Raw genomic sequence first — 26,896 nt, 5'->3', positions numbered from 1 at the left:
ATAGCTGCATCTGAACTTCTGAAACAATTTTATTTGTACAGGAGAGAATAAATTGGTGATGTTTGGTCATAATACACAATACTAGATGCTTTGTTTGTATCAATTGATTCAAAGCTTAAAATCCTACAGTTGAAAGAGGGTATGCTCTTTTATTTTCTACATTAGTAGACTTTCATCTGACCAAAGTGCTCCACGATGATAGATAAAAATATACAAACCAGAGCAGTCAGACCTCAAAGTATTGGTACTAAAGTAAGATAATAGAAAATAGATGATGCAGTTTGTTTTAGGTGAAGTTAAAAGCAATATATGTTGGGATTAAAGCCAATCCAATATAAAGTGATTTACTATTAAAATTAAAATCAGCACACAGTGTAAAATCTTATTTTGCTGTGAGATATTTTTCCATTGTGTTTTTTTATCCTTACAATACTTAGAAATATATAAAAATGTTTAAAGGTACATTTTGAAAAAACAGACAGGCTAACACTGGAGGAGAGAATCACACCTACAAGGAAATGACTTTTCAGACTTTGTATATTAAGGTTTTTCCCCAAATAACTTCTTTAAAACACTTCCTAGTTTTCAGAGACAGGGTAGTTTTTTTTAAAGTTTCATCATAAAACAGCACATTCACTCTTCTGTTTTTAACTTGATTTATATTTTATTTTAGAGGAACTAATAACTTATCTGAACATCAATATCTTATTAACTTATTTAACTAAGTCTACTTCATATTTTGGATTTTCTTAAAAAGTTTGTAATGACAAATGTGCAATTTAACGTTCTTATAGACACTTCAGCTTCATCTTCCTGTTTCTGGTTATTACCAACCTGGTGGCTCTGATTTAAAAGTCTTGACTTCAGCGTACGTGGTGTCATTTGATGATGGAAGAACAGCTGCAACATAAAACATGGACACACAAAACTCAGACTGTATCACTGATAAAGTAAATGTAGATGGATAGATGGACTCACCACTGGTCTTTGTTGTTTTGAACTGAACATCCGTGTACGTTACATCAGCTTCAGACATTGTTTTGCTGTCTGGTCCTCAGTGAGTCTGAAAGGGAACTACAATGTTTAAAAAAAAAGAGGGGAGGGGTTTATGAAGTCAAGAAGCATTTTGTGTGTTCCTGTAAAAGGTTGGTGCTGAGTTTCTGTGGTAGTGAAGATTAGTTTGTGGATCGCCACCAGAATCTCTCATTTACAGCATAAATTACAGCACTGTTCAGGTCTCATTCATTTGCATTGCCAACATTTTTCTTTTTTATTTAGTCTTTATTTAGTCAAATGGTTGGGGTTAAAGTACAGGGCAGGGTTGGCATCTCTCAGTATACAGCATTCTTCATTTGTCCTCTTATCAACAGCTTCTTGTGAAAAATGAGGTTTCTGATATTGAAGTCTGGAAGCAGCAGCCTCTTTCTCATCATCTGTAAAAGTCTATGCATACAGAAATTAACCGTCTCATTACCACATCCAGGATTGCACCATGTATTGTTACTCAGCTCTAAAGTCCCACAACTTCTTTATTTTTACTGTCCTGTCTGCAGTCTCTGTGAAGTCTGGCAGAGATGCTGGAGTCCAGAATATGTTACCGGTGTGTTTCTGCTCTGGTCTCATCACAACGAAAAACATTTCCAGTCTTTTTGATCTTTCATTCCCCATGACAGTTAACGGAAAACATATTTTAAAGCTCCTCCTCATTCATCCTTCATGGATGTTATCTGATTTTTGAGTGTTGTTCCAGGTATTAGTTGGACTTTGAAAAGTTTTACTCCATATGTAGACAACTTGCCTCATAATTTCCTTCTGTCTGCTGATGTTATCCTATAAATCTAATGTGGTTAATCTCTCATTATTAATTGTGGTGTAAACGGTATTTTGTGCCTTCATAGAACAGCTATGAAGTATTTCACAAAATGGACTTTGCACAGTACTGGTGATCTTACATGATCTTAACCCATTTAATACAATTTTTTCCCAGACATGAAAATATCCAGATCAAATGTCATTTAAAATTCTCAAGAGCTTAAACAAAATGTGGTGAAAAATGTATGAAAAGTATGTTTTATGACTCGTCACAATTGCAACTGGTTGAATAATATGAGGTAGTACAGATGTTATGAAGGACTACGAGCAGACAGGTCAGGTTAACCAAGATTTATTCACACGGACTGATGACAGGTACGGGTTCTTACGTTGGAGATCAGAGAAACAGAAGTCACTGGAGTACGATGAGGTGCGAGGAGAGTCTAGACCGGGAAGGGGAGATCGGGAGAGTCCAACTGCGTTGAAACGAGGTCCGACAAGGAATGATTGTGCCGCTGGTGTATATGTAGTCCCAGCGTCAGATTGGTTGCAGGTGTAGGTTATCAGAATTCCGGTGGATGGCTGCGGTAATGCGTGTCAGGTGCGTCCGTGACAGGGTGGTGCAACAACAGAGGTGCTGAAGTCAGTAAGTGAACATTATTTCTTTATCCGAATATAACTTGTGGCATTATTTGAGTGCAGAATTTGAAATAGTAATTTTATGCAATATTAAAGGACAATGCACCCAAAAATGTGTTAACGTGGACATAAAATCATTGTCAGGTGTGTGTGTTATGTTGACTTGATGCTGAGAGGGACACGTGCAGACTAGAAACACCTCAAGAAACTGAGCAAAATGGCTTTAACAGGTTGTGTTCTTCCCTTTGTTGTGAAGGGACGCAAAAGAAAAAATGATGCGTGACCCCTGGGCCGCTCCGTAGGATGACGACTGTGTGGGTGTCATATGATAAAACCTAGCAATGGTACACAAAGAGCACTTATGTTAAATTGTTACCTCAGTTGAGTTGTTGTGTTATTTTGATAATATTTAATGTCATTAAATTCTGGCAAATTCTAAAATTTGAAATTCATCTATAAGCCTCAACATGCTTTATTTTGTGGGTGAATTTTTGTAAATGCATGAAAAAAATCTGAATCATAACCTCTATAAGCTTTAATAAATTCTAAGATGGATAACAATTACATTGAAAACTGTATTAAAACCTTCATGAAAACTTGCAGGCTCGTTGAGCAGCCCGTATGTTTTCACCCAGCTTAGTTTTACACCTCGCTGCCTGGTGGTGAAACTAACCAAAGCTAACCAAAATTACCAAGAGTCTGGATGAGTATTGCTCCACAACATCTGCATTCAAGCTCCCGTAGTCATCTGAAGGCCATTGTTGTTGCTAGTCACCACTCAGGGAAAAGGGGACAGGACAACCCATGTTGCTTCATCCTGGTGGATCAGATGAGTCGAGATCTACCCCAGAGATGGAGATGGAGGGGGGCAGTGAAGACTGAAGATTTCCCGCTGGTGCTGGGGCATGGTTGCAGTGGCTGGCCAGGAAGACCACCCACAGGGGCACCTGGTAAGGACCCATGAACCTCTGAGCCATTCAATGCTCCCTCTGGGGTCCTCACCTACAATCCAGCCACCCTGCATCAGTGTGTGTGAAATCCATCCTCAGCTGGTTGTGGGAGAGCTCCTATCACCACCTGTAAAGCCTCAGAAAGCACAAGGAAAAGGTTTCGCAATAAACCAACACTGAATCCTCACCGAGGACGATTCCAGGTAGGGCCGGCTCAATTCCAAGACCAGGAGGCCTGCTAGAGAGAACCTGAAATGGACTGAGGTTCAACCTTGTCTGGTTACATGTCCTCATGCAGAGCAACCAGTTTTATGAGAGAAAGATGAGGACAAACAAACATTCTAAAACACATCAACATTCACTCAAACCACAGGATAGTGCCACACATGCACAAACCAACATAAACATATCAGATATTTATTATAAAATCTGCTTCTTCCTGTAATCTAGAAAAACAAGTTATTATAAAATAACCAAATTGTACGACTGGATCCTGAAGGCCACTGCTCCGGTATCACCCCTGTGAAAGCAGCAGCATCATCAGCGTATGATAAGATGAATTAATGTGTACACGGTGATAATTTTCTCCACCTGTAAAAGTTTATCCCAAAATGTCTCAAGGGTCAATATCATGTTTGATTTTCAAAATGCACATACACATATTCAAAAGAGATTTAGTGTAGACGTCTTTTCCTGTAGGCAGGTCCACATCATCAGTCCTGCTTATCAGGAAAATAAAGGTGTTTCTGGTTAATAACATCAGAGTAGCATCATTATGAAACACAGCAACCATCCCTGTGTGGAAGCAGAGTAGCGTCCTGGAGAAAATCCTGCTGGAAGGAAAAGATCAAGTAAAGTCAGTCCGTTTGTTCAGGTCAATCTGAACTTTGTCAGTTACGTCACTCGTTCTGCAGAAAAGCCAAATCAGAGCAGGTAGATCTGCCCTGCATGTAGGAGGATCCTTGAAGGCCAATATGGCATCGTTTTAGAAAGACATGAAGTCTGCTGGAGTTTCCTTAATCAATTTATTAAACTCCAAGATGATATGGACATTAAACCAATTTAAATTTCCGTTAATTATGTGTCCATCATCACCAAATTTTGCTCGAGCAGCTTTTTCTTTCATTTTTATTTTACAAGAGAATCAGTTTAAAACATCCATGGATGTCAGATTATTATGAAATAGCTTGTATTTTCTCCCGGTACCTCTCTGTATTAATTCTTACAGTGTACTTTCCCGTGTTATTGCAGACAACAACAACCAAAAAAAAACAAAAAAAAAACTTTTTTATCTATATTAATGTAGGTTTGTTGAACTAGTTTTTCAAGTTTCCTTTCTTTTACTTTAACTAATTTCCATCTGGTTATTTGCTGACAGTTAAAAGAGGAGCTCCTCTGCTTTATTTTTTTTTTCCATTTATTAATCACCATTTTCTCTATGTGCCAGGGATTTATTTCCCTCTAAGCAAACTGTTTATTAATCCATCCTCTTTTTTTTCTTGTTCTTCTTTCTCACAGATTTCAGATTTTTAGTTTGCTTGATTGAAATACAGATCAGGCCTTCAGTGTTTATTCCTAAAAGTAAAATACCACGTATTTTTCTTCTTTTATATATGTTTGAGACCTTGATCTCAAAGAGCCATGTTATCTATTTTAATTTAAAATGAGCCATGACAGATGAATACCAAAGAAAATAATTCCAGTATATTTGGATGTGGCTTCAAATAACCCCTAAACGCAGCACGTCATGGTTCACACATGAGACCACGGGTCAAAGTTATTATGCAGCCTTTTTAAGAACAAAATGGAAGCTGTTTCAGGTTTATTATAAATTATAGACACCAAGAAATTCAAAACCTTAACTTAAACCAGTTGTGAGCAAAAATAAAATAATCAGGACCCAGAGACACACGAGCAGTTTTTGTGCAAATCACGCACACACTTAAAGTTGTCAGGAAATCAGGGGACTTGCAGCTTGCATCACCACAGAACCAAGCAGGGAAACTGCCGTTCGGTATTTACATAAATGCACATAAGGATCAGTATGTTGGCATTTCCACCTCTGGCAGGAAGGTTTTACTCACTCTCACTGCTTCAGCTGTAGGAATGAGAGAGAAACCATCTTATCAGATCCTGGGTCAGCGGTTAGACGGTAATCTGGAGGAAATATAAATTCATGTGTCAGTGAGTCACCGTTAGGATGCATCTGAAGGGATCAAATAAAGAAAATATTATTTTCATCTCGTTTTACTCGTTTTTCTTTCTTTTAAAAACAATGAGCCGATCAGTGTTGGATAACTGAGGAAAGGTTATTGCCACCAGCTCACTAAACATGTTCTCTGTTTTCTAAACCAGACAGAGTTAGTAGCTCATCATGTGATGTTGTCATGTCGTCAGTAGCAACAGATACTTCATTGCAGTGAGCGTGTGTGTGTGTGTTCATGTAAATGTGTGTGTGCATGTGCATGTCTCTTGTAGAACTGAAGCTGTCTTTCGTTTACTTTTAGCGTCTTCTCTTCATAAAAGATAAGATCTGTTAAACTTCGGTGTATTAACAGAGTTTTGTATTAAATCATGAACTATTTATGGTAAGAAATCAGAACGTCTCACCATCAGTGTCACGTGGTCACATGACTGCTTCCATCTCCGAGTCAGCTCTGCCGGGGATCAGTCAGATGGCAAACCGCCTTTTGATTTTATGCCCAATGACCCTTCTCACCACATGGATGTTCTGTCTCTGGTCAGCAGACCTGGATGGTTTTCCAACCTCTGGCCCCCACCACCCACCTCAGCCCAGTGGCCATGCCACCACGGAAACTGGGCCGGAAAGGTCACACAGTTATCTTGTGATCTGTGGTCTTGTCCTCTGAATAAAACGCATGATCAGGAGCGTTGTGGAGGATGGTGTTCCACCATCCAAAAGCAGATGTTTACATGTCCATCAAACATCTGGTTTCAGTCTCTTTGAAACTCGATGCAGAGGAACTCCGTGGTGGTACTTGCTGGAGATCTTGAATCCTATGGAGCAGGGGTGGCCAACGTCGGTCCTCAAGAGCCACAATCCTGCAGGTTTTCCATGCATCCCTGCACCGACACACCTGACTTAAACTAATGAGTCATTGTGCAGATCCTTATAGGCTGTTGGATCCAATTAAGGACAGTTCATAGTTTAGTTGGATTCTTCTGAAGAGACACTGCAGCCAGAGGAGGCTGCATCCTCACACCAATTCAGGAGATCTGCTCATGAACAAAACTCTGATGAAGGCTTCAAACTAAAGGACAAAAAAAAAATCTACCCCCTCTAAAAATTATGTTTGTGGAAAAGGTGTATATAAAATCGCCCAGCATCTATTAAGGCACGCGGATGAAGAGCCTGTAAGAATCATGTATCATCGTGCGGAAATGTGGAGACATGTTGTCACGTGTGTCAAGAAAACATCTGATTCTGTAGCATCTGGTGAGAATCCTCTGGAAGACTCAGAGTTTGCTGAGCAAATTCTACCTGCTGTGAAGAAGATACTGTCAGCTATGAAAGTAGATGAGATTTTGATTGTGGTTCAAAACGATTACCTTTTAACCCAATAATTTAATTTTGCACCATAGTTTTCTTTTTTGTTTGTTTCTCTTCAGTTTCTGCTTAAAAACGGTCGGATAGAGAACATATTCAGCGATCTGATCTACAGCAAGTTCAGCTTCCTGAGCTGACGGAGGATGGACCAGAATGTGGTCATTCCCCATGGCCTCTACCTCCCTTGCCTGAGTTTTTGCCTTAGTTACCGCCAAAGCCGCGTCTCGCTTAGCTTGCCGATACCCATCAGCTGCCTCTGGAGTCCCACAGGCCAAAAAGGCCCGATAGGACTCCTCCTTCAGCTTGATGGCATCCCTCACTGCTGGTCTCCACCAATGACTTCAGGGATTTCCACCACAACAGGCACCGATGACCCTACGACCACAACTCCGATTGGCCGCCTCAACAATAGAGGCATGGACATGGTTAAGCTCTTACAGAGACGGGAGCTGAAAGTCCTTCTGACAGGGGACTCCGTCAGGTGTTCCCAGCAGACTCTCAGACCACATTTGGGTCTGCCAGGTCTGACTGGCATCCTCCCCCACCATCTGAGCCAATTCAACACCAGGTGGTGATCAGTTTACAGCTCCGCCCCTCTCTTCACCCGAGTGTCCAAGACAAGTTCGATGATAGGACTAGTTGAGATTTTTTTGTTTGTTTGTTTGTTTTGTCTTGTTTTTGCATTTTTCTTTTTTTCTTTTTAGTGTTATCTGTTTAACAAAAAAAAAAAAAATGGTGCAGAAAGAAATAAATTTCACTTCACTGAAACGTTTCACAAAACAAATGAATCATCTTCCTAAACATGCATAAATATTTATAATAAAAAAAGAACAAACATGACATTTAATGGATGAAAATAGTTTAATATATTTTGCAGTTGGCCCTGCTGTTGTAAGAAGAAAATAAGACAAAGAATGAAATCGGAGTATTTCATGTTTGTTTCAACGTGTTTGGAAGGAAAAATGAAATGTTTAGATTTATGAAAATGGCATCGCTACAGCTTCTGGATCCTGAACTGAGATTGTTTTAAAAGCTGTTCTAAACTTTTCTTGGGGGGACCTGGTTGGTTCTTGGGTTTGTAGGGGCTCTGCCTGTCTTTGGGTAGCTGCTGCCCAGTGGGGTGGCTGTTGTCCCTGGCTCCCTGGGGCCTGTGCTCCATGGCCGTGGGGGACTGTAGCTGAGGCTGTCCTCTGCTGTCGTCTGGGTGGATGCCTGGGCCGGCTGGGACTCATGCTTCGCGGTGGCTATTTCCTGCTACTTTTCAGCTTGTTTGAAGCCGTTTTTTGTTTCTTTACAGGTGTAGTAACTGGTTGTCTGGTTTTTCTGTTTAGATTGAACAAATGATGCTGTTGCTTTCTGTCTTTCTACATTTGTCTCTTTTTCTCTTCTGTTCAAAAACTCTGTTCTGTTTAACTTGTACATTAAGCAAAAAAAAAAAAAAAAGATAATAAAATAAAAATAATAACAAATAATAAAATATCATGAGGAGCCTTACATCCATTAAGCTCCTCCTGGCAAAGCATATTTGTTCACCACAACACGGCAGCCAGACCATGACTCTGCTGTCATGATGCTGGACAGGACAAATAGGAAAAAAGTAAAAGAAGCTGAACTGAACTTTAAACTCTTCCAGATTAAATTCATCTAGTTTCTGCTGCTTTCTCACAAATACTTTTTTGAGGGACGTTGCACTTTCGATCAAACCAACACTTCAGATCAGCAGCTCCTTCTTTCTCCCCCATCCTCACACAGTCCTCTCCATCAGGATTTTCTCCTTTCCAGTTATCCGGCTCCTTGCCGTTCCAAAACTGCAAACTAAGAGATGAAGAACAGAAAGAACAGGTTCAATAAAGTGACTTTGATTCTGGAAATGGACCAAAATGTTGTCAGAACAAACCATGTGTCCAGAGACGATCCGTCCACCCACAACCATCTTCCTTCTTCCTCTGAGTCTGTCAGTCCGATCCAGAACTTGTCCTCAGCTTCCTCCATTTTCTCTCTCAGTCTTGCCTCCAGGAATTTCTGAACAGGAAAGTTGATGAAAATGATTCTGTGAGATTTTTTGTGCTGAGATGAAGAAACACGAGGATGAGATGAAATAAGTGAGAAGATGAAGCTGCAGCAGTGTTTCATACCTGCTCCTCCCTGCTGTCTATCTTCACCAGGTCTCCTCCTTTAAGTTTACATCCATCTCTGCTGTCGTTCCAGGATAATTTAGTGGTGTTGAAATAATAACACTTTACTCCATGAAGCTCCCAGCCTTCTTCACACTTCAGACATTTCTCATCTTTAAATAGATAACAGCAAAGACTTGAGTGAGTCAGGTGGAAGAAATCTCTGTTCATGTTTGTGTGATTTGGAGGCAGCAGGAGGCGTCTTCTGTCCTGCAGTTACAATCTAACTTCCTGAATCTGTCCGTCCATCAATGTTCCTTTAATCATCATCACAGGAAACACATGGTAGAAAAACTACATCCAGAACTCACTGGGGTTTAGTCCAGGTGGTGGACATGTTGTCTGTTCTGTGAAAAAAATGATAGAAAGTTTAATCTTCCATCAGAACTTTTCTTATTTCAGATCCTAGAAGTTGAGCAGAAACTGAACCTTGTGGACAGTTTCTTACCCTCATGGTCTCACCTGATAGATTTTTCTTCAGAGCTTCATTCTCCTCTTTCAGAGTTTGGAGAGATTGTGTGGAAAATTATTATAAAACAAAGAAAAAATAAATCAGAGATTATTTAAAATCCTTCAAACCTATTTTCATGATAACTTCTGTTGAAACACGATTTGTAAGAAAAATCCTTCCTGCTCACAGACACTGTAAATATTTTATGAGCCTTCCTTCATACCTGCTATTTATAAATTTTTAAAATCAATCTTGGCATTAAATCACATGAAACATGTTTAAAATTGTCCCCCCTCTTAATCCAGAACCACCAGAAAGCCGTTTCAGCTGCTTCTAAGATGTTCTTGGTGGCTCGTCGTCTCTGCTGCCACAGACTCCTGGAGTCCCAGGACCTGGTGTGAAGGCCAACAACGGGCCTTCCACCCCTCCCTCCAACACTCAGTGGTGTGTATTGGACTCTATTTCTCTCTTGCGTCCTTCCATTCTGTCTTCCCAGAGGACCGTTAGTTCCAGCAGCCCCGTTTGCTTGGTTACCTCAGAAACAGGACCATGTCAGGCCTGAGCATGATGTAATCCTGTCTGGGAACTTCAGCGGTTTTCTTAAAGTCGACCAGCAACTGCCAGTCTTTTGTTGAAATTACGAGAACTGGAGGAGTATTTGTGACTGATGCAAAAAACAAGGATATTGTGAAAGTTTTGCATCATGACAGTTTTACATTTAACAGTATCCTGATGTTTTTGACCATGTAAAGCAGGGGTGCCGAAGTCCGGTCCTCGAGATCTACCATCCTGCAACTTTTACAATCAACCCTTCTCCAACACACCTGAATCAAATGACTGGCTCGTCACCAGACCTCTGCAGAGCTGAATGACATGCGGATGACATTTGATTCAGGTGTGTTAAAGAAGGGTTGATTTTAAAAGTTGCAGGATGGTAGATCTCGAGGACCGGACTTGGGCACAGCTGATGTAAAGTCTTTCATCAGTTGCCTGTTGCAGATTTTACACTGAAAATGGCTCATTAATTGAAAAAATATCATTAAAAGTTTATAGAAAAGATGCTGCATTATTATTCAGAGTAACAGAGGGCTGTAATGATCTCTCCTGAGTGATTTAGACTGGATCATTGGTAGATAATATGTGGTTTAGCTGGATTGAGAATCTGTGATAACCTGAAACCTTAAACGCATCATTGCTGATGTGTCCTGGAGATGCGTCTCCCCAATTTATCTAATCAGTTCCAGCTGTTAGTGTGTGCTGCCAGTTCCTGAGAGATGATGAGGGAATAGCGGTGGAATATTAGATGGTTGACTTCTGTGATCTATGAGAAACCAGTTCATTTTTATTTTGAGAATCACCTGAACCAAAACCTGAACTGTGAACTGGACTTGCTGACTTGGAGGTCGAGGACAGGGTTGCCGAGCTGGATGACTGTTGAAGCAGCAGAAGTAACAGGTCTGCAGGTTAGCTTATCATGCTATTGCTTCTTTTATAAAAGCAGTCCTTTGCTTTCCACGTTTCCTCCTATCAGCACACTGTAGTCCAGGAACATCCAGTTCCCGTCCTCAAGGGCCTCAAGGGCCACTCTGGTGTTATTTTCATTTATTTTTGGAGGTGCCATATGCATAATTTGTGGTAAATTCAGCTCATAATTAATAATATTTGCACATTATTTAATTACATTAAAACTGTTAATCCCATATTTATTGCAGAGTTTTCTGCACTTTTATTGTATCTCTGGGATCTCAGATGGTAAATCTTTGTCATATGATTTATATGTTGTGATTTTTGCAGTTAGATGGACAACAAATGTGAGCCTGTGCCTTTAAGAAGGTTTGCAGCAGACTGGCAAAGCAGTGAGTTTTGTTTTTTATGGCTGGAGAAGGTGAGGCTAGAAGAGCTCACGCTCGTTCTCATCATGTTCATTTCTGTCAGAGATGAAACAAAATCAGCTTTTATTTTAAATAAATAAATAATAAATTCTTTTTTACAATGTTGGACTCGCAACTGCCAGGAAACACTAGTAGGGCAGTGGAGGAGGGGGAAGCAAAAACCAAATAACAGAGATAAATTTGAGAAAATTATTAGAAAGATTGAACCAGATTAGATTGTGTTAAAACATTTTTTACATTTCTTAATTATTATTTAGTATCATGTATTTCAGCTTATAATGCATTTTAATCCACACAGTCATATTCTAATGGGATCAAATAAATGTTTATTTATAAAGCACGTTTCATACCAAAGAGCAGCACAGAGTGCTTTACATAAAAAGAATGAAATATAAAATTAAAATAATTTCAATATCAAATTAAAATAGAAAACTGAATGGAAAAAACATAAAAAATAAACGTGAAATAGGGAGTAGCATTTTATCTAAAATCTAATTATTTGTAAGAATAAAATCAGTCATATGGCATAGCAAAGTAAATCAAGTATGATTGTGTGTATAAAATGTTTGACGAGAACATGAAGAACACGTCTGAGTATTTAAACAAACCAGGTTTGTTCTCAGTACTGAACTCTTCAATCGCTTACCTTTGAGTTGTTTATATTCTTTACATCTCAAATCGCTGAATGCTGAATTAGAGAATGAAAAAGAAAAATGCAAAGAAATCTGCTGAATCATATTTTACTTTAACAACTCTGAGCCAGTAAAACTTTGATTTGCAGAAAAACATTTTAAATGATTCTTTTGAGAATCACTTCATTCCCAGTTGTGTTGAAACGTATTATTTAAATCAGGGGTGTCCAGCTCCAGTTCTCGAGGGCCACAATCCTGCAGGTTTTCAATGTGTCCCTGCTCCAACACACCTGCCTCAAATTAATGAGTCAGTGTAGAATTTCACAGGATGTTGGATCTATTTAACCCTTTATAGCCCAACTTGAAACAATCATTTTCTGAGACATTTTGCATCACTTTATGGCTTAATCTTTGCTCAATATCCTGTTAAACACAATCTGATATTTGTCTTCTGCCCACTAATAAATACCAAGAAGCAGAAGATTACTCTACATTAATGCTGACATATTACATTAATGCTGACATATAACATGGTAATAAATGGTAAGATTACTCTACATTAATGCTGACATATTACATTAATGCTGACATATAACATGGTAATAAATGGTAAGATTACTCTACATTAATGCTGACATATTACATTAATGCTGACATATTACATGGTAATAAATGGTAAGATTACTCTACATTAATGCTGACATATTACATGGTAATAAATAGTAAGATTACTCTACATTAATGCTGACATATTACATGGTAATAAATGGTAAATATCTTTTTTTTTTCATTTTGTAAAAGGGCCAAATAAAAGCCTCATATTTTTTTAATAAAAGGACTTATGAATTTTTCATGGGTCGGGCCTTAAAGGGAAAATTTGAGTCAGATATGTTGAAGCAGGAAACATTGAAAACCTGCAGCGACCTTCAGGAACTTTAGACACTCCTGATTTAAACAAATAATCTGCACTGTTTTCTGTTATTAGAAAGTTGGTGCATATTAAACTCACCAGTGAATCCGAGAGTGATGACGGCAGCAACCAGAAGAACGCTGCAGACCAGCAGCGCCGCTCGCTCTGAGGTCACATGACGCTCGCTGTTTGACCCGGCTTGTTGCTGGCTGCAGTTAGTGCAGACTGACATGTAAAAATGACATTAGTAGGTAAAAACATGCACAGCTTCTTTTAAACATTGTCCTCAATACTGTGCAGCAGAGAAGTTTAAATCATCTTTCAGGTTACTGTTGCATTCAAATGAGTTTAATAGACTTTATTTATTAATACTTTTAGTTTAAACTGTAGATTTTGCTCATTTGCTCAATGTTAAGCTGCAGAATCAACAATGCATTTATATATTTAGTTGCAGTAAGATTCTTTTTTTTTTGGTTTCCATAGCTGCATCTGAACTTCTGGAACAATTTTATTTGTACAGGAGAGAATAAATTGGTGATGTTTGGTCATAATACACAATACTAGATGCTTTGTTTGTGTCAATTGATTCAAAGCTTAAAATCCTACAGTTGAAAGAGGGTATGCTCTTTTATTTTCTACATTAGTAGACTTTCATCTGACCAAAGTGCTCCATGATGATGGATAAAAATATATAAACCAGAGCAGTCAGACCTCAAAGTATTGGTACTAAAGTAAGATAATAGAAAATAGATGATGCAGTTTGTTTTAGGTGAAGTTAAAAGCAATATATGTTGGGATTAAAGCCAATCCAATATAAAGTGATTTACTATTAAAATTAAAATCAGCACACAGTGTAAAATCTTATTTTGCTGTGAGATATTTTTCCATGGTGTATTTTATCCTTACAATACTGAGAAATTATAAAAATGTTTAAAGGTACATTTTGGAAACAGACAGGCTAACACTGGAGGAGAGAATCACACCTACAAGGAAATGACTTTTCAGACTTTGTTTATTAAGGTTTTTCCCCAAATAACTTCTTTAAAACACTTCCTAGTTTTCAGAGACAGGGTAGGTTTTTTTCAAAGTTTCATCATAAAACAGCACATTCACTCTTCTGTCTTCAACTCGATTTATATTTTATTTTAGAGGAACTAATAACTTATCTGAACATCGATATCAGACCTATTAACTTATTTAACTAAGTCTACTTCATATTTTGGATTTTCTTAAAAATTTGTAATGACAAATGTGCAATTTAATGTTCTTTACTCTGGAATAACATGAATCAATATTTAGTATTTCTCTTTCAGTCTTTAGTCTGCAAGCAGAAAATCACGTGTAGCTGAAGAATATTGATTAAGATGAACACAAGTAAAAACAGCTTCCCTTTACAGCTTATAGACACTTCAGCTTCATCTTCCTGTTTCTGGTTATTACCAACCTGGTGGCTCTGATTTCAAAATCTTGATTTCAGCGTACGTGGTGTCATTTGATGATGGAAGAACAGCTGCAACATAAAACATGGACACACAAAACTCAGACTGTATCACTGATAAAGTAAATGTAGATGGATAGATGGACTCACCACTGGTCTTTGTTCTTTTGAACTGAACATCCGTGTACGTTACATCAGCTTCAGACATTTTTTTGCTGTCTGGTCCTCAGTGAGTCTGAAAGGGAACTTCAGTGTTTTTTTAAAAAAAAAAAGGGGAAGATGATTTATCTAATAACTTTGATCAGAAAAGATGGTCGCAAATATGTTTAAACACGTTTAAAATGACTCAGAATTCAAATATACAACTAATACAATTCAAAATTCTCCATAGAACTCATTATACAGGACACAGGATGTTCAGGATGGGCCTTTCACCATCAGATATCTGCCCACACTGCTCTGAGAACACCTCTGATAGCTACATCCATGCGCTGTGGTCCTGCACACCTGTCCAAAGGTTCTGGATTAAGGTGTGTGAAGATCTCTCAAAATGGTTTAAAACTAGTTTTCCTGCAAACCCCACACTTTGCCTACTGGGCGACCTGGGTGACACCAACATAGGAATACACTCCATAAACTTGGTCCTCGCAGTCTTATGCATCGCAAAGAAAACTATTCTTGTGAACTGGAAAGATAAGAATAATTTGTCTATCCAGCAGTTTAGAAATCTCCTGTTAGATCACATCAGCATTGAGACAATGTCTGCCTCCTCCAGGAACCAGTCAGATGACTTTCATTCCCTCTGGTCCCCTGTGACTGGCTACATCACTTAATGTAGGTGGAGGATTGCGGCTTCGCTGGGATGGGGGCGGATGTGGGTGGGGGGTCCCTGGTGGCTTCAGGTCTCCGGTTGTCTCCTGGGTGGGGATCTAGGCTGCTCCGCTGCTGGGTCGGCTGGGGGTTCCGGTCTGGGCGGGCGGCATTGGGTGGGCCCCGGGGTGGGGCTGCCTCGTGGCGGTGGGGGGTGGCTGCCGGGGTGCCTGGGTCGGTGTCCGTCGGCCCCTGGCCGGGTGGCCGGTCGGGCCCGGGGTGGGCCGGGTGGGGGCCCCGGGCTCTGGGGCGTCGGGTCTCCCCCCGCTCCTGGGGGTGGGGGGTCTGCCGCTGCTGGGGGGGGCTGGGCCCGTCCGGATGTGCCGTGCCGGGGGTTGGTCCGTGCCCTGGTGCTTGGTCGCAGCCCCGGAACCTGGGTGGGGGTGTGTTTGTGTGTGGGTGTGTGTGTGTGTGTGTCTGTGGGTATGCTGGTGTGTGGGTGGGTGTAGAGGGACGTGTGTGCCGTATGTGTGTGTGGGTGTGTATGAAGGTCTGGGTGTGTGCGTGTATGTGTGTGTGTGAGTAGTGTGCGGGTGTGTGTGTGGAGGTCTATGTGGGATGTGGGTGTGTGTGAAGGTATGTATATATGAGTGTGTGCACGTGGAGGTCGAGGTGTGTGTGGAGGAGTGAAGGAGTGGGTGGAGGCGTGAGTATGTATGGAGGTGCTTGTGTGTATATGCAGGTATGTATGTGAGTGTGTGTGTAGTGGTGTATGTGTATGGAGGGGTATGAGAGTGTGTGTGTATGTGGGCACCGGTGTGTGTGTTTATAGGTATGTGCGTGACGTGTGTGTGTGGAGGTATGTGCACGTATTGAGGTGTTGGTATATAGAGGTGTGTGAGAGTGTGTGTGAGTGGCTGGGGAGAAAAAAAAAAAAAAAAAAAAGGGAGTGTGTGCGTTTGCAGGGGGTTAGGACGTGTCCTCTGGGGGGCGCCCTGGCTGGGTGTTGGGGGCGGGGGCCTGGGGTTCCCTTCCTTCGCCTCGCCCCCCTCCCACTCAGAAAGAGGAAAGTGGCCCCTTGGGCTGGTGGCTGGCCCCTGGGGGGGTTCGTGGCGTGCCTGGGTTGGGGTGCCTGCTCTGGGCCTGTGACGCCCTTCGGGGCCGGCGGGGGACGGGGGCGCCCTAAGCCACTGGCGGGTCGTCTTCCAGGGGGGAGGCTTACCCCCCTCTGGACCTACATCTCCTGACCCCTCCCCTCCCCACTCTTCACTACATACACAGGTAGGGCCGTGGGGGGTGTGCTTGTTGCGCTGGGCGGGGCAGGGGGGGTCATCATAGTGGCCCCGTTGCTTCGCCGAGCGGCAGCATGCCTCCCAGCTTTTAATTCCACTTAGTCACTGAGCACAAATAACATTTGCAACATACAAACACGTTTTGGGGGGTGGAACATGCGAGGTCAGGTGGGTGGGACTGCTCAGGTGGCCCCACCCCCTCCTCAATGCAGTTACTGCCCCCCAATTTTAACCCTCTTTTTTTAATTGCAAACAGCACATAATATATTCCCTCACTAGTGGGGGAGGGAGGGGCGATGGGGTCTTCAAGCGCCCCTGTCTCCATGGATGGCCCGGGGGCGGGGTGGGCCGGGTGGCCTGTCGCGTTGGCCCGGGGCGTGGGCGGGCTGTCCCGGGGGGTTTGGCTGCTGGCCCTGGGGGGAAGGTGCTGTTTTGGGGGTGGGGAGTGGGGGACTGGGGCGGGGTGGGGGGGGTGGGGGCCTGGCTCGTGTCTCCTCGCCTCCTGGCTGGGGCTGTCCCCCCGCGGCGTGGGGTGGCGGGAGGATGGTGGTGGGGGGATGGTGTTTGTTTGTGTGTGTGTGTGTGTATGTGGGGGGGGGGGGGAGTGGTGTGTGTGTGGGGGGATGGGTGGTGGAGGGATGGTGTGTGTGTGTGGGAGGGTGGGGTGTGTGGAGGTGGATGTGTGGTGTGTGGGAGGGGGGGTGGTGTGGGTGTGGGAGGATGAATGGTGGAGGGATGATGTATGTGGGGGAGGATGGGGTATGTGTGGGAGAATGTATGGTGCAGGGAGGGGGAGTGTGTGGGAGGATGGATGGTGGAAGAATGGTGTGTGTGCAGGAGGATGGATGGTGTATGGGAGGGAGGATGGTGTGTGTGTGGGGGAGTGGTGTATGTTTGGGAGAGTGGGTGATGGAGGGGTGGTGTGTGTGTGTGTGGGAGGATGGGGTACGTGAAGGTGGATGTTTGGTGTAGGAGAGGGAGGACGGTGTATGTGTAGGAGAATGATGTATGTGTGGGAGGATGGGTAGTGGAAGGATGGTGTGTGTGTGTGTGTGTGGGAGGTGTGAAGGTGGAGGATGGTGTATGTGTGGGAGGATGAGTGGTGGAGGGATGATGTGTGTGTGGGAGGATGGGGTAGGTGTGGGAGAGTGTATGGTGGAAGGATGGTGAGTGTGTGGGAGGATGGATGGTGGAAGGATGGTGTGTGTGTGGAAGGATGGATGGTGGAAGGATGGTGTGTGTGTGTGGGAGGACAGAGTATGTAAGGGTTGGATGGTGTATGTGTGGGAGGATGAATGGAGGAGTGGAAGGAGAGTGTGTGTGTTTGTGTGTGTTGGTCTGGGGGGGGGGGCAGGACTGGTTCTCGGGGTGTGCGGCTGGGCGCTGGGGTGTGGGGCTGGCCTCTGGCGGTGGCCGTCTGGGCGGGCCGGGTCCCCCCGGGTGGCGTGCTGGCCCTTGGCCTGTGGGGGTGGGGGGTGTCCCTGCGCTCCTGGGCCCGGGCCCTCTGCCCCGTCTGTCCCGGGCGGCCGGTGCCCGGGGGGGTCGGGGACTGCTGGCCTCGGCCTGCCGGGGCCGGTGCCCTGTGTCCGCGGGGCGGCTCCTGCTGGGGTCTCCTGCTGCTGCCTTCCTGGGCGGGCGAGTGGTCGTCTCTGTGGACCGGTCGGGATCTGTAGCCTACGGGGGGGCTGGTGGCCTGGGTCTCGGGACCGCTGGCCTGACTCTGGCCTCTGTTCAAGTGAGGTGGCATCTGCATGATCACTCTGCATGGTCACTCCTTCCTGAACGTCTCCACACAGTCTTTGCGTCGCCATGTGGCCGAGTTCTCCAGCATATCCACACAGGTTTCTCTGCGCGTGTTCTTGAATACAGCAGTTTCACTTATATCTATTATCATATTTTTTTTTCTTTTTTTTTATTATTTCTGTTCTTATTATTATTATTACTCTTACTCTTATTATTATTACTACTACTATTATTATTATTACTATTATTGTGATTATTATTATTGTTACTATTATCAACTAGTTGTGTAATGACCTACTGGCCAGGATGATCTTAGCTATATATGTTGCAAGTAGTATGGATTACATGGTTTTCTGTATAATGTTTTAAGTCCCCACCCGCACTCCCCACACCCTTTCTGTCCCTCTCTCTCCCCTCCCTCTTCTCTCTACTTTCTTTTCTATCTCTCTCTCTCTCTGTCCCCTCCGGTCGAGTCCAGCATTAAGAGTCTGATTTAATAAAGTTTTTCATGTCATCAAGAGGGACTTTATACATGTAGTATAAATCCCTGCTTGATAGAGTAAAATTGCCCAGCACCAGACAGCAGCCAGACAATCATTCTGTTTGCAACGATGCTGGACAAGACAAGTTAAAAAAAAAAAAAAAAAAAAAAAAAAAAAAAAAAAAAAAAAAAAAAGGGGAGGGGTTTCTGAAGTCAAGAAGCATTTTGTGTGTTACTATATTATGTATCTATATATAATATATATATATCTATATCTATATATATATTATCTATCTATCGATCTATCGATATATCGATATATCTATCGATATATATATATATATCTATCGATATATATATATATAGATATATATATATATATATATATATATCTATATATATATATATATCGAGATATATATGTGTGTGTGTGTATATATATTATAAGAGAGGGAGAGAGAGAGATATAAAGATATGTATCTAGATGTGTGTGTTTGTATATGTTTGTATGTGGATGTAAAGGAATTAAGAGAATTTTGGAGATAAAATGTAAATGGAAAATCATACAGAAACAATTGCAGGTATCAAAACAGAGGAAAAAAATTCACCAAACAGTTTAAATTGAAAATGACATCGAAAAGTAAATAAAGAGGGAAATTGGCACAAATTAAATTAAAACAGTTAAAAATTACTAAAGAAACCTACATTTGTCATGTTTTTTACATTACTTAACGGGAAAAAATATTTTTTAATCTTTTGTTTAATTTATTTATTTAGTGGCACATCAGTTTGTTCATTGAGCCATTTTTATATTTTTTTATTTTTAATTTTGGCAGTTTTGGTCCTCCATACTACACATCATAAAAGTGAGTAAACAGTAAACAGTAATGAGCTAATTGATGCCATAATAAGATCTGCAAATGTAGTCTGGCTTTTATCTGTTTTCACTGTTATTATCTGAACTTCTATTTAACCAGTTTAGCACGACTGAGTCTGATAAGACATAAATGAAACTCATCACTGTATAAACATTTGGTTCCACTGCAAATAAAATAACAGGTTTTATGAATAATTAAACTGCAAATAAAGTGTTCATCAGTGAAAGATATTTACTGCCAGTTTGAAAAGTCTGAAACATTTTCTCACTCTGCAAACTGAAAGCTGCAGCTGTGAGCCGTGAACATGACGTCTGGCTCGGTTTCTATCAGATAACCACAAGGGGATAAACACCTTTTTCGTTTTCTACCTGGAAGTCTTTGTGTAGTGTTTTCTTTTTATTATTTTATTCAAAAGAATAAACTAGTTGGTTTTCCATCCTTTTTCCTTTAATGAATTAGAAAATAATGAAATACTTAGTTAGTTTTGGTCCCAGCAGAGCAGACTTAAAAGCCTTTATTTAATCTATTTTATTGTGTTTTTTATTTAACCTTTTCCATCTTTCACTCCCCTTCACTTTAGCCTTTTTGTTTAGTATTAATTTACATAATTTTATTAATAAATAAACTTCAGTGTACCTGTGTTCAGATAGAAGAACATTGAAGTGTTTATCTGACATTTTAACAGACTGAAATAATTTCTCACTTAGCAAACTGTGAAAACCACAGCTGACAACAGGAAACGTGACAAAGGTTTACAACTCCTTCATTATTTCTCAGACTGAAGACTTTCCTCATAAGAACTTAATATTTTTACTCTTCACACGTTTCTCTTTTTTATGCCTCATTTTAAAAAGTGAAAATATTTTTTATTCTTAGTCCTACGCTCATCTACCGTCACATATTATCATAGTGTTGTCATAGAAACACTGCATCTGGAAAAAATTAATTTTAAAATGTAGAAAAGTTAATATTAGACCTTCTAGAACAGGTAATAATCAATGAGATACTACAGGTAATTATGGTGAAATTACAAACTACATCCAGTCTGGTAAAATAATGTGTTGATAATAATGTGAAGAAAATTACCAGGAAACGTAAAAACTAACCAGAACAAAAAAATGATTTTGTGTCGTCTCAGTGAAGAGCTGTTGTTGTTGTCGCATTAGATTTTCTTTTAACGTTTAATTAACAGAAAAGCATAAAGACTCACCATGAACGTGTCCTCGCTCCACTTTAGTCTTTTCAGGGAGAAATTCTGTGCAACACCTTCATGTTTCAGAGCTTTGTGTTGCATCAACTTCCTGTTGTATTTAGAGGATGAGGAGGAGACTTCAAGTCTAGTTCTTTATGTTATTTCAGATAAAACTGGTGATTTATGGTCTTTAATTCTGAGGTCACTGATGATGAGTTGGTTTGTTTTGATTCAGTTTAAATAACGTTTGATTTAATTTGCATGTGTTTAGAATAAGCAGGAAACAGGTGCGGACGGGCTGTCTTCCTCATTTCGTTTAGTATTTTGTATATTTTTCTCTTATCTGTGGTCCTTAAATTTATTTTTATCAATATATTATATGAAAATATTTATAACTTAAAGGGGGAAGAAAAGCAGACGTGAGAGTTTATGGATAAAAATAGTTTAATATTTTTTCCAGGAGACCCTGCTGTTGTAGCACATTAAAACGAGATAAATAAGAACAGAAATCTGACACAAAAATTAATTAAATCTTTACAGTCTTTACACACACACACACACACACACACACAAAGTTATTCAAAATGACAAAACACTAACTCTATAAACTAATAGCTTTCATTTTATTGTCAAAAAGTTGACAAATTTGTTCTGTTTGTAGGTAAAAGTTCACCATAATCAGAGGGAAAACTCCATGAAAGACTTTAGCATCCAGAAACCACCGAGTCTGCAGGTTTAGACTGGCATCGTGGTAGGTAAGTGCATGAATCATCGTCCAGCTTCAAGACTTCTTCTAGAGCTGGTTTCTGGTTTACTATCATGCAGCTACCTGCTGATGAACTTTGCATGAAAGACAAAGCTACAATATGAAGTATGTGGCCAGTAGTTTGAGGAGCTTGACTTCTCTTTTACCACAAAAACACAAATCATTAACTCTGTGGGATGAGCATGCAACCATGCAGGGAAAACTTTAAAACACTCAATTCATTAACAAGACAGTAATAATATAGAAAAACATCATTTTCTATGATACAAAACAAGAAATCACACGGTGAACTTCAGGCACCAAATTTCTCCATTTTACCTCCTTGCAAATCAACTACAGGATTTAGTCAAATTGATCCATAACCACAATTACCCCTGACACTGAGCCAGGGGTAACGTCACCTACCCCACTGTCAATGCAGAAACATCTGTTACAGACTTTTCCCTCAGTTGATCAATAAATCAAACATCTGTAAACTCATTACTCTCTCAACGACTCCGACAACCTGGTGGAAAACAAACCAAATCACTACATCATGACTAGCATGGAAGAAGTTTGATCCACTTAAAACCTACAATACAAACCTTTTTACTTTTCTACATGGGGAAACAAAAATTTAATTTATTTGTAAATAATAATTTTAGACAATTTCACACACAGGTTTAAATTAAATTTAGAAGAAAAAAATCAGCCTTATCAATGACACATTATAACCATGAAAAACTTGTTCAAATCAATAATCACAAACAGATAATCTCCATCCCCTCCCGTGGGCTCACCACCTGCAGGAGGGGCCATAGGGGTTGGGTGCAGTGTGAGCTGGGCGGCTGCCAGAGGAGGGGACCCTGGCGGTCTGATCCTCGGCTGCAAAAGCTAGCTCTAGGGACGTGGAACGTCACCTCTCTGGCGGGGAAGGAGCCTGAGCTGGTGCGTGAGGTTAAACGGTTCCGGGTAGATATAGTTGGACTCACCTTCACGCACGGCTTGGGCTCTGGAGCCACTGTCCCTGAGAGGGGCTGGACCCTCTTCCATTCTAGAGTTCCTCCCGGTGAGAGGCACCGAGCAGGTGTGGGCCTGCTCATTGCCCCCCGACTTGGCGCCTGTACGTTGGAGTTTACCCCAGTGGACGAAAGGGTAGCCTCCCTCCACCTTTGGGTGGGGGTACGGGTCCTGACTGTTGTTTGTGCTTATGCACCAAATAGCAGTTCAGAGTACCCAACCTTTTTTTTTTGGAGTTCTTGGAGGGGGTGTTGGAGAGCACTCCTTCCGGGCACTCCCTCGTTCTGCTGGGGGACTTCAATGCTCACGTGGGCAATGACAACGAGACCTGAAGGGGCGTGATTGGGAGGAATGGCCCCCCTTAATCTGTATCCAAGTGGTGTTTTGTTGTTGGACTTCTGTGCTCGTCATGGACTGTCCATAATGAACATCTTGTTCAGACATAAGAGTGTCCACATGTGCACTTGGCACCAGGACACTCTAGGCCGAAGTTCAATGATCGACTTTGTAGTCGTGTCTTCGGACTTGCGGCCGCATGTTTCGGACACTCGGGTGAAGAGAGGGGTGGAGCTGTCAATTGATCACTACCTGGTGGTGAGTTGGCTCAGATGGTTGGGGAGGATGCCGGTCAGGCCTGGCAGGCCCAAGCGTGTTGTGAGTTGAGAGTCCCCTGTCAGAAAGAGTTTCAACTCCCATCTCCAGCAGAGCTTCAACCATGTCTCGGGCGAGGTGGGGGACATTGAGTCCGAATGGGCTGTGTTCCGTGCCTCTATTGTCGAGGTGGCCAGCCGCAGCTGTGGCCGTAAGGTCGTCGGTGCCTGTCATGGTGGTAACCCCCGAACTCGTTGGTGGACACCGGCAGTAAGGGATTCCTTCAAGCTGAAGAATGAGTCCTATCGGGCCTTTTCGGCCTGTGGGACTCCAGAGGCAGCTGATGGGTATCGGCGTGTTAAGCGGAACGTGGCTTCAGTAGTCACTAAGGCAAAAACACGGGCATGGGAGGAGTTTGGAGAGGCAATGGAGAATGACTTCCGGACGTCTTCGAGGAGATTCTGGTCCACCATCCGGTGGCTCAGGAGAGGAAAGCAGTGCTCGGACAACACTGTGTACATTGAGGATGGGGGGCTGCTGACCTCGACTCGGGACGTTGTGAGGTGGTGGAGGGAATACTTCGAAGACCTTCTCAATCCTACCAACACATCTTCCGATGAGGAAGCAGAGTCTGAGGTGGCTGGTGCTGGCTCTCCTATCTCTGGGGCTGAGGTCACTGAGGTGGTTAAAAAGCTCCTCGGTTGCAAGGCCCCGGGGGTGGATGAGGTCTGCCCAGAGTTCCCTAAGGCTCTGGATGCTGTAAGGCTGTCTTGCTGACACGCACCTGCAGCATTGCTTGGACATCGGGGACAGTTCCCCTGGACTGGCGGACTGGGGTGGTGGTCCTCCTCTTCAAAAAGGGGGACCGGACCTCCTCCCTCCGGGGTGGTGGGCTCCGTATGTGCCTGGGGTCTGGGCCTGCCCGGATGTGCTGCCATGGTGTGGGTTGGTGCATGCCCTGGTGTCTGGTTGACACCCTGGGACCCAGGGTATGGCCCGGGGGCAGGGGGGGTGTAGGGGTTTGAAGGAGGGCTGAGTGGGATTCGGGGGATTATAGGGGGAGGTGCTGGGGTGTGAGACAGGGATGCTTGTATGTTGTGTATGTGTCTATACTGTGGATGTTTGTGTGAATGGGGGGGTATGTTTGTGTGCGTGCGTATGCATGTGTTAGGATGAGTGGGGGTGTGTCTGGGGAGTGAGAGTGGGAGGGTTGGATGCTGTGCGAGTGTTTATATTTTTTGGGTGGAGCTGAGAGGGCATATGTGAGTTATGATGAGTGGGAGTGTGCAAGGAAATAGGTGTGTGCATGTGTTTCTGTGTGTGGTTGGGGCAGGCTTAAGTGCACTTGTGGGGGGGGGGCTTGGGCGGGCCTGGGGGTGGTGGGCCGTGGGTCTGCCGCTGTCCCCATCCTCTCATTCCCCGTTAGGGGTGTGGGAGGCCCTGGGGCCGGGTCCCGGGATGGCTGCGCTGGTGGGCTGCTGGCTCTATGGGGGTTGGGGCCCGCTGTCCGCTGGTCCGCCTGGGGTGTCCCCCACGGGGCATGGTGGGAGGGTTGGGTGTGGCGTGATTGTGTGGTGGTGAGCGATTGTGGGTGCGGCACGGGGGAGGGTGTGAGTGTGGGGTTATATGGGATGCAGGTTGAAGTAGATGGGGAGTGGGGGGAGGGGGCCGATAGCACCCTGGTTCCCGGGGGAAGGCCCTCTGTCCCCACCCCCCAAAGGCCCTCTGCCTTTGGGGGGTGGGGCGGCCGCCTCTGGGCTCCTGGGGCCCTGGGCCCTTCGCTTGGGCCGCCCTGGGTGGGCCGGTCCCTGGTGGGGCCGGCGGCTGCTGATCTTGGCCCACTGGGGCCTGTGCCCCGGGACCGTGGGGGGCTCTTGCTGGGGCTCTCCTCTGCCGCCCTTCGGGTGGGGCTGGAGTTGTCTTTGTGGTGGGGTGGCATGGGTTGGTGCTCCGGGTCTGCTGCTGAGGGCCCGGCCCAGGCCCTGGTCTGCCTCTGGCCTCCGTGGAGGCGAGGTCGCATTTGCATGATCTCACTCACCACTCTTCATCACTGATCACCTTGTTTCTCATTTTGTATTTTTCCTGTGAGTTAGTATCTGGTCGCTGTTATGTCTTTTTGATTTGATTTGGTTATTATTTAAAAACTCTTAATGACTGGCAGCCCTGTTTTTTTTTTGTTTTTGTTTTTTTTTTTTCTGTGTGTGTGTTTCTGCTTTTGTAAAAGTTGTAGGAAATTTTCTGGCGTGTTCATGTACAGGTGTAACAGTTTGTTGTCTGGTGATGGTGTGGATTGAAGGGTCGTTTTCCTTCTGTCTGTGATCTTTTTGTCTCCTTTCTTCTTTCCCTTTTGCTCTTCTTTTGCTATTTTCCATCTTTTTCTGTCCCCTCCGGTCAGGTCCAGCAAGATTACATAGATTCTGTGATTCAAAGTAAATAAATAAATAAATTAATCACATTATCAAGAGGAGCCTTACCCATAGGCCTCCCCTTGGCAGAGCAAATTTGTTCAGCACGATACAGCAACCAGATTATCATTTTGCTGCTATGATGCTGGACAGGACAAGTTAAAAAAAAAAAAAAAAAAAAAAAAAAAAAGGGGGGACCGGAGGGTGTGCTCCAACTACAGGGGGATCACACTCCTCAGCCTCCCCGGTAAGGTCTATTTGGGGGTGCTTGAGAGGGGGGTCTGGAGATTTAACAGACCTCTCACATTAGGAAGGTAAAATAAACACTAGAAATCTTTTCAACATGTATAAATCAGATTCCCACAGAGAGACATCTGTACCAGTATCTCCACTACTGGGACTGACCATCGGATAGTCTCAAAATAATCTGGTTTTATGCTTGAACTGGATTTTTCTTCTATGTGACTGTTGCTCAAACAGTAAAGATGAAACAGAAAAACAGATTTTTCTTTTACATTTTAATTATCTTAAGTATATTTTTAGTTTTCAAAGATAAGTGGTCAGTTCTATTAAGTAATAATTAATCCTATAAGTTGAATTTATTCAAGGACTGACAGGATGTTGATTAGAGTAATGAATCAGTAATGATCTAAACAACCACTTTACCAGCTTTATCTTTAATAACCGCCACTAACAGATCAGACGTCACTGAGTCTGATAAGACACGAATAATAAAGACGGTAAAACAGATTAAACATCACTGTCTCAACTTCACTTTAAACCTTGTTTAAATGATTTAAAATGTATTTATCAGTATCAAACCTTTACTCTCTGTTAAAAATAAACTTTTTCTCACATTGCAAACTGTTAAAACCACAGCGGACCAACAGAAAACATGATGTCTCTTTTACACCTTCTACGTGAGAAAATAGATGACCTTCCTCATAATTACTTCCTCTTAATTTTTACCAGAGATTTATTTATTTACTTTTTAAACTGAGGAAAATGTCCTTTTTCTTTTGATCCTTTCTTAAACAATTAAACCAACATTTAATCTTAGTTTTCAACTTATAAACCATCACATATGATTATATATTGGTGTGACAGTAAATGTGGCCTAAAGTGACAGAAAATGTTTTATTCTGGTTTGTGTGTTAGATTCAGTCTGGTGGTTGTGTGATGATGACCTCTCAGAGAGAGGGGGTTGTTGCGAAAATAGTGGTCTTGTCCAGACCATGGTCCGGACCATTGTAATGAGTGGTCCCTGCCACTG

General features: G+C 42.6%; 2 protein-coding genes and 1 long non-coding RNA gene across 4 annotated transcripts in view; 1 reads left to right on the top strand and 2 right to left on the bottom strand.

The window, feature by feature from the left end:
• The window catches only part of LOC121656595 (C-type lectin domain family 4 member E-like), a 26,199-nt gene extending 5,252 nt beyond the window's left edge, over positions 1 to 20,947 (bottom strand). Inside the window, exons 1-3 of one of the 2 annotated variants that reach the window (XM_042011671.1) lie at positions 20,881 to 20,947; positions 979 to 1,063; positions 835 to 900 (exon numbers count right to left, since the gene is read on the bottom strand). In XM_042011671.1, the coding sequence (XP_041867605.1) occupies positions 835 to 900; positions 979 to 1,036 (124 nt within the window). In that variant the 5' untranslated portion in view covers positions 1,037 to 1,063; positions 20,881 to 20,947. Of the gene's footprint in view, positions 1 to 834; positions 901 to 978; positions 1,064 to 14,472; positions 14,539 to 14,616; positions 14,702 to 20,880 lie in introns of both variants that reach the window. The other variant, XM_042011672.1, reaches the window with a different exon arrangement.
• On the bottom strand, positions 7,827 to 12,391 carry LOC121656598 (CD209 antigen-like protein C). Its single transcript, XM_042011677.1, has 6 exons — positions 12,133 to 12,391; positions 9,606 to 9,638; positions 9,455 to 9,490; positions 9,105 to 9,256; positions 8,867 to 8,991; positions 7,827 to 8,784 (listed from the first exon to the last, which is right to left on the bottom strand). The coding sequence occupies exons 1-6, from the start codon at positions 12,221 to 12,223 to the stop codon at positions 8,610 to 8,612; spliced, it is 612 nt and encodes a 203-aa protein (XP_041867611.1). The 5' UTR covers positions 12,224 to 12,391; the 3' UTR covers positions 7,827 to 8,609.
• Positions 11,842 to 26,896, top strand: LOC121656605. Its single transcript, XR_006013427.1, has 4 exons — positions 11,842 to 11,852; positions 15,242 to 15,247; positions 20,407 to 20,411; positions 26,818 to 26,896. It is a non-coding gene; the product is annotated as an uncharacterized LOC121656605 (long non-coding RNA).

This window comes from Melanotaenia boesemani, chromosome 17 (genome assembly GCF_017639745.1).
Source record: "Melanotaenia boesemani isolate fMelBoe1 chromosome 17, fMelBoe1.pri, whole genome shotgun sequence".
Taxonomy (NCBI): Eukaryota; Metazoa; Chordata; class Actinopteri; order Atheriniformes; family Melanotaeniidae; genus Melanotaenia; species Melanotaenia boesemani.
The sequence above is the reverse complement of the archived record's forward strand: the minus strand, read 5'-3'. Positions and strand labels throughout refer to the sequence as shown.